General features: G+C 46.1%; 1 protein-coding gene across 4 annotated transcripts in view; it reads left to right on the top strand.

Annotated features, from left to right (window-relative positions):
* CLASP1 (cytoplasmic linker associated protein 1) overlaps positions 1–14,703 on the top strand; it is a 266,188-nt gene that overhangs the window by 246,955 nt on the left and 4,530 nt on the right. For all 4 annotated transcript variants that reach the window (XM_055315783.1, XM_055315784.1, XM_055315785.1 and 1 more), the window contains 2 exons: positions 5,473–5,679; positions 7,314–7,430. In XM_055315783.1, coding sequence (XP_055171758.1) covers positions 5,473–5,679; positions 7,314–7,430 — 324 coding nt within the window. The remainder of the gene's footprint in view (positions 1–5,472; positions 5,680–7,313; positions 7,431–14,703) is intronic.

Genomic DNA, 14,703 nt, shown 5'->3' with positions numbered 1-14,703 from the left:
GGCGCAGAGGGTGAAAGTATGACTGAGATAAGATCTCGCCTTCAGGGGACTTAGAGTTTACTGGGAGAGACCGCTCCAGCCGGGTGTTTGAGTGCAGTGATGAAGGTGTGCACTCGAGGCTTCCCAGAGCCATACTACAGCCAATGAGTCCTGAAGGGTGACCTGGGCCAGCCAGGTGAACAGCACAAGTGAGCAACAGTGAGGAGGAGTGGAGAGGGCTAGTCCACGGCTCTGAAAAGTGGCCTGCAGGGCATGTGCAGGGTGAGCCCTCAGCTTGACCAGGGCACAGGGAGGGCATAAACCCCACTAAATGGGCAGGCAGGAGCCAAGCCTTGCTGGCCTTGCATGCCGTCTTGACAGACTTGGGCCTTGTTTTGGGTTAGCTTTTTAGAGTCTTGGCAATGTCCCACCTACTTGATGTGGGTGCTAGGCCAGGTCGGAGGGGTCCTCTGGTCAGAGCTCAGCTCTCTTGGTGGCCCCAGAGCCCCTGGATCCTCCACTCTGCCCCTGGGGGCCCCTTAGCTGCAGGCAGTGGTAGGTTGTCTCTCTTACTCCAGTATTCAGTCAAAGTTGTCATTTTTTAAATCCCCATTTTAGAATTTTTTAAAAATTGAGGCTCAGACCGATTGAGCATCTTGCCAGAGGAATGAACTCAGGTTTGTCTGCCACACGGCGCTCAGAGACTGAGAATGTGCCCATGCAACTCTGGGGCTGCCCTTCTTGGGCTGAAAGGTTAAAGGTCATGTGTGCACACCAGGGCCACCTGTGTGGAAAAAGCTGTGCCTTGCCAGGAGATTGAGTTGGCAAGAATAAAATCACAGTGGGCTGTCTTTAAATCGTCTCATTGTCCTATATATGTAAAGTGGAGGGCGATGAACTCAGTGTGACTGAGTGCATGCCTGCTGACAGGGCAGTCTGCTTGCTTGTATTGAGGTACCTGGGGAGGCTGAGCTCACTGCCTGGCTAACCCAGACCACTTGCCTACTGCGAAGGAGGCAGAGGCATGGTGGGCTGGCTCTGCATGACCAAGGGCCCTTGAACCAGAAGGCATCCCTGCAGAACACCCAGGAAGCCTTCCCCAGACATTCGTTCTGCGTCACGTCCCTCACCAAGTTCCTTTCATCTACTGGCCAACTGCAGGATGCTCTACAGGTAGAGAGCTGCTGCTCCCCACCCTCCGGTCCCTGTTTGCTTTTGTGGCCTGGTCCACAGCCCCCTGGGGCTTTGTAACCTCATGCTGCCCCTCTGCACAGACTGGCCCACCCTGCCCAGCACCTTGAGGCGGGGACCCCAGGGCCCACCGTCATCCTCATTTTTGTGGCCTGAGGTCTGAGCTTGGTCCCTGACACACAGAGCACAAGATAGAAGGCAGGAGGAATTGTCGTAAGAAAGAAAAATCACACACAAAAAAAAAGAAGAATCGCTGTTATGGGCTTATTGAGAATAAGATTCTTTTACCCAAGCCTGACCTTTCACATATATAATAAACACAGGTAAATCATGGATGTTCTTGACAGTTGTCTTCTCACATGTACACAGTATTCACCCTTGAATGTGCTGTTCGTTGTCCCTGTTTTGACTCCTGAAAGGATTAATACATAATCCCAGTCTTTGCCCCCACAGTGTATGTGTTGTGTCCATGAGCATGCTGGCCAGGTGATGGGAGTGTGAGCTTTTGGAATGAGACCCTAGACTTTGGTCAGTGCCTTAAGGAGATAGCAGCCCCTCCCAGGGAATGTTCAAAAGGGCTTTAACAAGAAAGAACACTTCGAGAACTCGAGAAGGTGGGGCTTCTTTGAATAGGAACATATCGACAGACACAGTGCAATTCAGTCATCGATAAGTGTTGAACACCTGATAAATGTACTTTGTGTGTACATTTACTACTTACTACTGTGTACTTTGGGGTACAAAGGACATGCCCCAGCCCCTGTCTGCTAGGTCTTTGCAGCCTGTTTGGGAAGAAGGGGACACATAAAAATGTTGGCAAGAATGCAAAGCATCATACATTTGGTACCAAGAATAGAGAAAAAATTCTAGGAGTTGAGGAAAAAGATCTTTCTGCTGGTTAAGGAGGGCACATGGTTAGCCACAGTGATTTTTCTAGTTGAGCAGAAGAGAGCTTACAGAAACAGGAGATAAACAGAAATAGGAATAGTTATTATAAAGATCATAACGATATCCCGTATAGAGTCACCAGGCTCCGCTAACACCCAGGGAGTGTGACTCCATGCCAGAGCTCAGAATCACTTCCGGAAGACAAAGGCTGCCTGGTCTTAGAATGCAGCACCCCATCCTCCCCGCTCCCCTGTGAACTGTTAACTTTTACTGATCTCAAAAAGACACCTGAAGTAGATTTTTGCAAACACATTCTCCTTGCTATGAATGTTACTATGATGCTCATTGCCATTTTTCAATATAAAAAATACAAAGAAGAAAATAAAATTCCCTATAATCTTACCACCCTGAGATAGTGAGCGGACATTTCATGCATTTCCTTCCAGGTTTTTCATAGTGGTAAATGCCGGGTATTGGGACATGAGCTCCACTGTTGATGCAGCATAATCAGTCTTAAATATACCTATTTTTATTTTTTTAAATATTTTTTAATAAACTTATTTTTTATTGGTGTTCAATTTGCCAATGTACAGAATAACACCCAGTGCTCATCCCGTCAAGTGCCCACCTCAGTGCCTGCCACCCAGTCACCCCCAACCCCACCTTCCTCCGCTTCCACCACCTCTAGTTCGTTTCCCAGAGTTAGAGTCTTCCATGTTCTGTCTCCCTTTCTGTTATTTCCCACTTATTTTTTCTCCTTTCGCCTTTATTCCCTTGCACTATGTTTTATATTCCCCAAATGAATGAGATCATATACTGTTTGTCCTTCTCCAATTGACTTATTTCACTCAGCATAATACCCTCCAGTTCCATCCACGTTGAAGCAAATGGTGGGTATTTGTCGTTTCTAATGGCTGAGTAATATTCCGTTGTATACATAAACCACATCTTCTTTATCCATTCATCTTTCGATGGACACCAAGGCTCCTTCCACAGTTTGGCTACTGTGGACATTGCTGCTAGAAACATCGGGGTGCAGGTGTCCCGGCGTTTCATTGCATCTGAATCTTTGGGGTAAATCCCCAACAGTGCAATTGCTGGGTCGTAGGGCAGGTCTATTTTTAACTCTTTGAGGAACCTCCACACAGTTTTCCAGAGTGGCTGCACCAGTTCACATTCCCACCAACAGTGTAAGAGGGTTCCCTTTTCTCCGCATCCTCTCCAACATTTGTGGTTTCCTGCCTTGTTAATTTTCCCCATTCTCACTGGTGTGAGGTGGTATCTCATTGTGGTTTTGATTTGTATTTCCATGATGGCCAGTGATGCGGAACATTTTCTCATGTGCTTGTTGGCCATGTCTATGTCTTCCTCTGTGAGATTTCTCACCACCATAATAAATACAAGGAAAATATATGTCAATCCAAGTTATCTACTGCTCCATTGTGAGGATTCCATTTTATCTCTTTTTGTTGGCTTGTTAAATATAGCTACTTTTAAATGAGATGAATTCAACCCCCTTTTGTTGGAAGAGGATTGTGTCAGAACCTGGATTTCCCTTTACTGTTCTGAGAGCAGAGCAGATGCACAGAACGATGAGGCACACTCCAGGAAGCGAGTCCTGTTCAGAAGGCAGCATAGCCCCAGCTGAACACAAGGCTGATCTGTGTCTCTTACCAAAGCCATGAGTGTGGCGCCCTGAGATCTGCCCCTGCCCCTCCTAGAGAGAGATGCTGGGGCTCTGGGGGGCAGTGCCTCAGTCAGGGCCCTATAGTGACCTCACACAGAGCGTGTGTCCTCTCCTCCATGGCTTGTAGGCACCGGCGTCTTAGCACACTCTTGCCCAGGTGTAGAAGATGCCTTCCAGATGGTCAGTCTGCTGTTTCGTGTTGGTCAGTCTTGGCTTCAATCACAAGAACACTGGGGTGATTAAAGTATTGAGCTGAAAACCTTGATCTTGCTGAATTAAGGACAGCTGACTTGTTTCAAATAGAACACAAAGCAGAGAAGAATCTGGGTGGAATGACCAGTCCAGGGCCAGCAGTAGGACAAAAGTACTAGATTTTCATTACATTTCATAAGGAAATGCACACGTTTGCAGCTTGGTGTTTTGTTTACCATATATATATGTATCTCTGTGCCATTAACAGAAGTGACTTCCTCTTCTGAAAACCTAGTACATTTTGATACTATGTATTAAATGATATTTGTCAAGTATCCCCATTTTACAGATGGGGAGTTGAGGTTTAGTACTGGGGAGTGGCTTGGCTGGGATCAGGTACCAGCTCTCTGAGCTCAGAGCCTGCAGTCTTTGTTCTTGCTGGGTTTTGCATTTAGCTTCTGTCTTTATTACAGGGAGTTCATGTGGCCCTTCTGGTGGCCTCCAGTACAAGTGCTTACTGTATGCTAGTGCATCATGATCTCTTCAGAGGTCAGAGGCCGCTCCTTTGGCCAAGTCTCCATTTCACCCACTTCTTTCAAAGTGCAAGGCAATGTGGTACAGGCACAGATTCCTGGAAAAACAAGTTTCCTTAAGAATCTCCTCAGGAAAACCCAGAGAGTTCTTTCGGTGCTTCCCCAACTCCTTTACATTTAGGCACCTCCACAGAATCCTAAATATTGAAGCCATTCCGATTTTTCTTCCAGGTTTCTCTTGAATTGTTTTAATTGTGTTTGTCCTGTGGACTGTTGGAAAGCGTCTATATTTTTAGGCCCTAATCTTGTAGAGAAAGGGCAGAGACTCTCAAATTTTTCCGTATGGGAGACTCCCAAGTGCTTATTGCTGGGGGGCGCCAGGCGTCCAACTCTTGGTTTTGACTCAGATCACGATCTCAGGCTCATGGGATTGAGCCCTCCTGCATCAATTGAGCCCAGCTCAGCGCTCAGCAGGGAATCTGCTTGAGATTCTCTCTCGATCTCTCTTTCTCTCTCTCTCTCTCTCTCTCTCTCTCTCTCTCTCTCTCTCTCTCTCTCCCCCTCCCCCCCTCCCCCTCTCCCCCACTCCCTCTCTCCCTCTCCCCCTCCCTCCCTCCCTTTGCCCCTCCCCATGTTTGTGGGCTCTATCTCTCTAAAATAAGTTAATTAAAAAAAAAATTTAACCACCCACCTGACCCCTCCCCCAGTTTCTGATTCATCCAGTCCTGGTTGGGGCCAGAGAATTTGCATTTCTGGCATGTTCTCAGGAATGCTGCTGCCAGGGAGGGCAGTGGGGTGGGGGTGGGGGACAGTTGGAGAACCACCTCTCCAGGGTTTCTAGCAGGATCCCCATGCCTGCCTTTGCATGCCCCCCACCCCCTATATCTTGTACCACGTTAGCACGAGGCACCAGGTGAAATCTGTCGCTTGGCTTCCCAAAGTTAGGCAATGGTGTAATTTGGTCTTTGGGAGCTCACTCATGTGGGGGACCTGATGTTTCAGGTGGTGAGAGCTGCCGAAGAGGCGGCATCCACACTGGCCAGCTCCATCCACCCAGAGCAGTGCATCAAAGTCCTCTGCCCCATCATCCAGACCGCCGACTACCCCATCAACCTCGCTGCCATCAAGATGCAGACCAAAGTCGTTGAGAGGATCGCCAAGGAGTCCTTGCTACAGCTCCTTGCCGACATCATCCCGGGCTTGCTACAGGTGGGCCCTCCTGGTGGCTGGCCGGCTCCTGTCTGCTCAGGGCTGTGAGGTCCGGAGCAGGCACTGCCCCCCAGCCCCCCAGGGACATGGGGGCTGTGTGCTCCTCCTTCACTCAAGGGGCAGGGAGGAAAAGGCAGGCGCTGACCTGTGCTTTAGAGGCCGTGCAGCTGTGTGGCTTGGACACCTTGCACGTCTCTTGTTTTCTAATGCACCCTCCCCTGAATGTAGCTGAAAGATCTTCCTGGCAGATTAGAACTGTGGCTCTAGGAGTTGTTTTACTATAAATATATTTTGGTTATTTTTGTTGTTGTTCATTTCTTTAGCAAAACCCTACTGTACATCCGTGGGCCGCAGCCCTGGGCAACGTGGGCCATGGATCAGATAATGGTCCTTACTCTCCTATCTAGCAAACACTTACCGAAAGCCTTCTAAGTGTGAGGCATTGAGTTAGACTCTGGAAGAGAAAAGATGTTCTGCAGTGCTGCAGCACCACCCCGAGGGTGTTTGAGCATGCGTGGGACACAGTACAGCTATGCAGGTGGCTCTAGAAGGTGGTACCAGGTGCCGGGTTACTGTAGGTTCATGTGGAGGTTTCTGAGATCAGGCGCGAGGGGTGATGTCTGGGCTGGGGTGGCAGAGAGAGAAGGGCTCACAGAAGAGCTGGTTTGTTTGTTTGTTTATTTATTTATTTTTTGAAGAGCTGGTTTAGAGTCAGACCCTGGAGGGAGAGTGCGGTTTCAATGCAGAAGGTAGAGAGAAATCAGCTTCATGATTTAATAAATGCTGTTGCTTGCTGAACACTCGAGTTGGGAATTTACATATAGACAGAAAATTCCTCAGGCCTGCTTGGAGAACAGCAGGTAGTCCCCATTTGAGTGTGAGTCAGAGGCCAGGCTGACAGTAGATCGAGGCCCAGTTGTAGAGGATGGACGTCCCCAGCCATCTTTGGGTGGCACAGAGGTTCTGCCCACCTGAGCGAGGGATGCAGTTCTTATTTCTTAAAAGGGATTTTCACACAAGATTTGCTTTAGCCAGGAGGTGGAGAAGGGGCCTGGGTGGCTCAGTCCGTTAAGTGTCTGCCTTCAGCTCAGGTCATGATCTCAGGTCCTGGGATCGAGCCCCTTGGTCGGGGCTGGACCCCTGCTCAGCAGGGAGCCTGCTTCTCCCTCTCCCTCCACTCCTCCCTACCCTGCTTGTGCTCTCTCTCTTTCAAAAAAATAAATGAAATTTAGGGGGAAAAAAAGATTTATATTACCCATTGGGAGAAATGTGAAAGAAGCAAGCTATGTTTCCTCCTTGCTTTCCTTTCCCATTCTCTCTCTGGCATGGGTTTTGGGTGGTGCTGCTGTGGCAGCTCATGTTAAGCAGCACCAGGAGACCACGGTGCCACTTGTCAGCCTCTGCTTCCAACCCCAGGAACCAGCTCACTCTCGACTCTATTAAGTTTTGACCTCTGTGGGGCGAGAGCTCTCTCTGGGTTCCATGGCAAATCTCATGTATGTCGTGGTTATTATATTAGCAACAACGAGTCCAAGGTTGAACTATGAGGGTATTTGTGGAAATGTTGATGAGACATTGCCTGTCAAGCGGATCTTTGATCTCATTTCCTTTCTGTGTCCCCTCTGACTTTGTAGGGTTATGACAACACCGAAAGTAGTGTGCGTAAGGCCAGCGTGTTTTGCTTAGTGGCAATTTATTCCGTAATTGGAGAAGAGCTGAAACCTCACCTTGCCCAGCTCACAGGGAGCAAGGTATGTATAGTGTTACATGGGCCGAGAGCACACCTGGGCTCTGCCAGCCGTCATGAACCTGCTTGTTTGCAGCTCTGGCCACCAGACATCCTGGGTCCCTTGTGGGCGTCAACAGTCATGACAGCAGGCTCTCGCCCTGTGCTTGCTAAGTGTCTGGATACTGTTGTCTGCACTTCGCATGTGTTGGTGCATTCATTCACGACAACATCTCTGTGGGACGAGGACAGTTATCCTGCATTTAATTGCCCAAGGGCACACAGAGCTCTTGCTCCAGCAACCAGGCTCTTCCCTCACTCTGTTGCCTCTCATGTTCTTTCAGAGTTTTCTACAATCAGGGGCAGGATGTGGAACACAAGACCTTTTGGCTCATTGCAGCTGAGAATGTCTAGAGTGCTTATTGGTTTAAAAATAAACTGAAAATCTGAAGAGCCTGCCAGGTGAGAGCAGATGGTACCCCGAACTCTGGCAGGAGAGGCAAGGGCAGGAGTAGCAGCTTGACTCCTGGGCCTTGCCGGCCTCAGCCTCCGGCCTTGTGGCAAGGCTGCTCCAGGGACTGCAGGGGAGGAAAGTATGTCAACATGGAGTTCATTCCAAACAGAGCTGTTTCTTTTGCTTAGCTGGTGAGCATCACAGCCAGAGCCTTGCTTCCCCGGAGTTCTGGCACAGACAGCTTGCCTGCCTCTTTCCAAACAGGACTTACCCCTCAGCACTACTGACATCTCGGGCCACTTTGTTATTGGGGCTGCCCTGGGCGTTGCAGGAAGATGAGCAGCACTCCTGCCTGCCAGCTGCAGATTCCCGTAGCACCCTAGCCGGCAGTTATGGTAGTCCTCATAAAGTCTCCATGTGGCCACATGACCTGGTGGGGACAGAATCACCACCCCTGCTGGAGAACTGCTGACCCAGAAGGAGACACTTGACTCTTCCTGCAGGCAGAAATATGCAGCTAGGTCAGAAGGTGTGAGTGAGGCAGGTGCGCATAAATGATCTGGGAGCTTCCTTGATTCCATTTCTTTCTTTCTCCTTTCTTTTCCTCCTATAAAAAGGCTCCTCACTGATCCCTACCCTAGCCATGATCTGAAAAATACCAGCCGTGAGGGACTAGAAGACAGTATTCACAAAGAGAATTTGATTTTTAAAACTCATCCCCAAATAATATCAGACCCCAGTTTTGTCTGGAAGTTTTCACTTTCCTGTGTAAGGCAGCTGTCCCGTCACCTTGTTGACCACTCTAATCATGCACTGAGAAGATACAGGTGTTTTCTCAAACCTGTCCCAGAGCCAGTTACAGCTTGAGTCCACTAACAGGGCTTAGGGAGGCTGGCCCTCGCACTGTTCTGCTTTGCTAGCCCGATTCATCCTGCAGGCATTAGATGTGATAGCTCTGGTGTGTTAATATAAACTTTGTAGACTCTTATATGCATCTCCACAACAAAAAATTGGTTGCTGATAGACATAGTGGTAAGTCTGCCTCAGTTTTCTAGACTAGAAACAAAAAGAATTCCTGTTTCTCTGTGTAACCAGGCGTATCAGATCACTCTTCCACAGCTCCTTGCTACTGCCTCCTCCTGGCCCCTGGCCACCACCATTCTATTTCAGTCTCTATGAATTTGACTACTCTGGTGCCTCATAAAAGTGGAATCATTTGTCTTTTTGTGACTGGCTTATTTCCCTTAGAATAAGTCCTTGAGGTCCATCCATGTGGTAGTATGTGCCAGAATGTTGTTCCTTTTTGAGCCTGAAAAATATTCCAATATATGTACACACAACAGCTTGCTTACCCATTTTTCTGTAACAGACCCTTGAGTTCTTGCCAGCTGGTAGCTGTTGTGAGTAGTGCTGTATATATGTGTGTACAAATGTGTCTTTGAGACCTGACTTTCAATTCTCTGGGTATCTGTGCAGGGCTAGAATTACCGAATCCTATATTAACTTTACCACGGTGGCTGTGCCCTTTTACAGTCCCAAGAATAGCACCTAAGGGCTCCAGTTTCTCTACATACCACTGACCATTTATTCTTTTCTCTTTTTTTTTTTTTTGATGGTAGCCTTCCCAGGGGCTGGCAGCCATGTTTGTTGGCCACTTATGTATCTTTGGAGAAATGTCTACTCAAGTCCTTTGTCCATTTTTGAATTTTTTTTTAATTGTTGAGTTTTAGAAGTTCTCTGTACATTTTGGATACTAATCCTTGTCTTTTGATTCGTAAAATTTTTTAATTATGAAGTCCAGTTGCTCTGTTGTTTTTGTTGCCAGTGATCTTGGTGCCATATCCAAGATCAGTGCCACATCCAGTGTTGTGAAGCTTTTGCCCTATGTTTTCTCTATGAGTTTTATAATTTAACTTCTACATGCAGGTCTCTGGTCTATTTTGAGTTAATTTTTGTATGGCATTAGGTAATGCTTCTAATCTCATTTCTCTGCATATGGACATCCAGTTTCTATGGCACCATTTTGAAAAGACTACCCTTTCTCCATTAACTGATGATTTTCTATCTTATTACTTCACTGAATCTATCAGTCTTAGCACGGTTTTTTGGAGGAATCATTAAGATTTTCTACATATAAGATCTTTCATCATCTATGAATAGAGACAGTTTTACTTCTTTCTAGTGTGGAGACCTTTTATTTTTTTCTCGTCTAATTGCTCTGGCTGGAACTTCTAATACTATATTGAAAAGAAGTGGGCAACATCGGCCTCCTTTTCTTGTTTCTGATCTTCAAAGAAATGCTTTCAGTCTTTCACTATTGAGCATAATGTTCACTGTAGGCTCTCCATATGTAGATTTTGATATGTTGAGGCAGTTTCCTTCTATTCCTAGTTTGTTGAGTAATTTTGTTATGTGAAAGGGTGTTGAATTTTGTCATATCAGTTGAAATGATCATGTGGGTTTTTTTTCCCCTTCATTCTGTTAATGTGGTATATTATATCGATTGGTTTTCATATGGTGAGCTATCGGTGAATTCCAGGAACAGTTCCCACTTGGCCATGGTGTATACTGTTTTTAATATGCTGTTGAAGGCAGCCCGGGTGGCTTAGCGGTTTAGCCGCCTTCAGCCCAGGGTGTGATCCTGGACACCCGGGATTGAGTCCTGCATCGGGCTCCCTGCATGGAGCCTGCTTCTGCCTCTCTCTCTCTCTCTTTCTCTCTCTCTCTTTCTCTCTCTCTCTCTCTCTCTCTCTGTGTGTCTCTCATGAATAAATAAATAAAATCTTTAAAAAATAATAATACGCTGTTGAATTAAGTTTGCGAGGCTCTTCTTGAGAATTTTTACATCGGTGTTCATAAGAAAGATTGATTTGTTGTTAGTTTTCTGTTCTTCATCTGGCTCTGGTATCAGGACAATGCTGATCTCACAGCATGAGTTTGAAAATGTTCCTTAATCTTCGATTTCATGGAGAGGTTTGAGAAGGATTGGGGTTAGTTTGCTAAATGTTTGGTAGGATTTATCAGTGACTCCATCTGGTCTAGGGCTTTTCTTTGTAAGAAGTTTTTATTGTTGTGTTTGTGTTTGTGTTTGTGTTTTATTGCTCCAGTCAATGAAAGGGAAACGTTAGTGAGGCCCCAGAGCCTCGGGGTCCTGGCAAGAGATGGCCCTGCAGGCAAAGGAAGAGCCGGTGGAGGGGCCTTATTTGACCTTCTTGGGGTGCAGGTTGTTGGTGTGGCACACTTCTTGCAGCAGGTGAAGCAGGGGTACAGGTGAGCAGAATGCTTGCAGCAGATCATCTTGTCACAGTTGTATTCTGGGCCAGCTTGGGGAGAGAAGGCTCCATGTTGCCACCCCATGGGTAAAGCTCCAAGTATAGGGTTACCTCTTTCTGGATATTGTAGTCTGAGAGAATGCAGCCACCCTCCAGCTGTTTGCCCATAAAAATCTGAGGCTGGTGGGGCAAGATGCCCTCCTTTGTCTTGGATTTTAGCTTTGACATACTTAGTGGTGTCACTGGGCTCAACCTTGAGAGAATGATAGTCTTGCCCGACCTGGTCTTCACAAAGATCTGCATCTCTGTGTCTGCCACAGGGCCACCACCACCTATGAGATTTTAAGATTTTTGATTACTGATTCAGTCTCCTTACTAGTTCCAGGTCTGTTCACATTTTCTGTTCATGACTCAGCATTGATAGGTTTGATGTTCTCTAGGAATATGTCCATTTCATCTGGGTTATCTAATTAGTTGCTGGACGTTTATTCATAGTGTTCTCTCACAATCTTTTTTGTTTATTTAGAGTTAGTAATGTCCCCACATTTGTTTCTGATTTTAGTAATTGAGTCTTCTTTCTTCTTAGGTGTCGATTTTGTTGCTCTTTTCCAAGAACCAACTTTTGGTTTCATTGATTTTTCTCAGTTGTTTTTCTGTTTCCTCTATTTCCGTCCTAATCCTTATTATTTCCTTCCTTCTGAGTTTAATTTATTCTTCTCTATCTAGTTCCTTAAGATGTAAAGTTAGGTGATTGCTATGGGCTCTTCCTTCTGTTTTAACCTAAGCATTTGCGCTACACATTTCCTTCCTTGGCCAGGTATACCGCGTCCTGTAAGTGTGGGTACATTGTGTTTTGTTTTCATTTGCTTCAAGCTGTCTTTTGATTTTCCTGGTGATTTCTTCAACTCGGCTGTTTACCAGGGTGTTGTTTGGTTTCCACAAATGCAGGAATTCTTCAGTCTTCTTTGTCTTACGGACTTCGCACTTCGTCCAGTTGTGGTCAGAGAAGACACTTTGTGTGGGATCTCTCTTTGTAAATCTGTTGAGACTATCTTTGTGACCTAACACACAGCCCGTTCTGGAGCATGGACTGTGTGTGCTTGAGAAGAACCTGTATCCTGTTGCTGGGTAGCATGTTCTGGATGTGTCTGTTAGATCTAGTTGGTTCATTGTAGCATGCAAGTCTTTGATTTCCTTGTCTTCTTTCTGGTTACTCTCTCCATTATTAAGAACTGAATCTTGAAGTCTCCAGCTCTTACTGTAAAACCGTCTCCCTTCAATTCTGTCAGCATTTTCTCCTTATATTCTGCTGGTGTGATACTATATGCTTAAATGTCTGTACTTGTATCTTCTTGGTGTATTGACCACTTATGAATATAGAAGGACTTTCTTGGTCTTCTGTAGTTTTTTGATTTAAAGTCTATTTTACCCAGCTACTCCTGTGCTCTCCATTATGGTTCACATGAGGTGTCTTTTTCCAGCCTTTCACTTTCAGCCTCATTGTATCTTCCCTAAAGTGAGTCTCTTATAGACAGCCTAGAGTGGGGCCATGTTTTCCTAACCCATCCTCCCTAGTTCTGTCTTTTGACTAAAGTCTCACCATCTTCATTGGAAGTAACTACTGAGGTGGAGAGACTTCTGTCACTTGAGCATATGTTTTCTATAGGCCATAGAGCTGTGTCTGTCCTTATTTTTCTGCATTACTGCCTTCTTTTAGGCTTTCTTTGTGTACTGAGCCATTTCCATTTCCTTCTGTGTATATTCTTTAGCTGTTTTTTTAGTGGTTGCTCTGGGGATTACATCTGACATCCTAAGTTTGTAACAGTCTGTAATTTGAGTTTATACCAATTTACAGAGCAAGTGAATGCCAGGGATTTCATTTATAAGATAGGAGAACATGTGCTGCCTCCCTCAAAGGATCTTTATGAGGCTCAAACATGAGAATCCACGAAAGCTCCTTGTGAGCTACTGAACACGCATGTGTCATTAACTCTATGAACATCTTTTTCTTATACTTGCACTTATTTTCTGGACTTTGCTAGCAGATACTTCAGTGGTTTTGGCTTCAAATAAGTACAACAGTGTTTAGCAACTCCTCTTTAACCAGCCTTTCACAGAAATCGAACTGTCTTGGCTTCTAGAACATTTTTTTCTTCTTTACAAATGCTGATTCAACAAGTATGGGTTAGGGAGCTGCTCTCTTCACTATACCACTAAGGCATGTGGGAAAAGCAAAATCTTGTCCTGCCGCAGGGTAGCATAAAATGCATCCGGGGACAGGACTGACACAGAGGAACCACCAGCAGAGCAGCCCAGGAGTGACCAGCTTGTAGCTGACCCAGGGACTGGGTCACAGGCCCGGTGGAGCAGGAAGAAAGGCAAAGGCCTCCTGGAGGAGGCAGGAGGTGTTTTCTTCTTATATTCTGCTGGTGTGATACTATATGCTTAAATGTCTGTACTTGTATCTTCTTGGTATATTGACCATTTATGAATAATGAAGGACTTTCTTGGTCTCCTATAATTTTTTGATTTAAAGTGTATTTTACCCAGCCACTCCTGTGCTCTCCATTATGGTTCACATGAGGTGTATTTTTCCAGCCTTTCACTTTCAGCCTCATTGTATCTTCCCTAAAGTGAGTCTCTTATAGACAGCCTAGAGTGGGGCCATGTTTTCCTAACTCATCCTCCCAAGTTCTGTCTTTTGACTAGAGTCTCACCATCTTCATTGGAAGTAAAAAATAAACTGTGGTGCTTGGCAGCATGGGGCTGAGCTGCAGAGGGAGAGGCAGGAGTAGACTGCAAGAGGGCATTTCGGGAATAGCTCGGGGAGGAACGGGAGAGGGGTGTTCAGAGGACTTGTTTTCTGATTAAGGAGCTACTGGAGGTATGTGGACGTGTTCTTACTGTTCTTCATTTTGCAGAGGGGAGTTTGAGGCTGAAAAAGGGTTTTGCCTGAAGTCACACAACTAGTTCATGGTGGAGTTGGTTCTAGAACTGCCGGATCTGGTATGCCTCAGGCTGACGCTTTGTCTGATGAATAGGGTTTCCCTTGAACCTGGTTTACCCTTAGAACATTAGAATCCCCATGTAAAATAATGGCACTCCCCTCAGAGGCACCTCTGTGGCTCAGTCGGTTGAGCATCCAGTTTTTGGTGTCAGCTCAGGTCATGGTCTCAGGGTCACAGGATCAAGTGCTGGGCCTGGCTCTCTCCTCAGCAGGGAGTCGGCTTGAGATTTTCACTCTCTCCCCCCTCTCTCTCTGCCCCTTCCCCACTCGTGCACATGCTCTCTCTCTCTCTCTCCAAATAAAAAAAATAAAAATTTTTAAATAAAATAAAAGGTTTAAGATTTTAAACAGTGAGGAAGGAAAAGCAAACTGAGCCATACTCCACTCAGTTAAAAAAGACCAAGGCAGCAGTACAGGTACTCACATGAGGAGATCGCTGCCCTGGACTGTGGAGCAGAACCAGTGAGCCTCAGATGCTTACTGCTGACTCCCTTTGTGGAAAAACACACAACACAGTGGTTTAGTTCTTTCTCTACATACACCTTTGAGTAATATGTCAGGGAGA

This window comes from Nyctereutes procyonoides, unplaced genomic scaffold (assembly GCF_905146905.1).
Source record: "Nyctereutes procyonoides isolate TBG_1078 unplaced genomic scaffold, NYPRO_anot_genome, whole genome shotgun sequence".
Classification (NCBI taxonomy): Eukaryota; Metazoa; Chordata; class Mammalia; order Carnivora; family Canidae; genus Nyctereutes; species Nyctereutes procyonoides.
The sequence above is the reverse complement of the archived record's forward strand: the minus strand, read 5'-3'. Positions and strand labels throughout refer to the sequence as shown.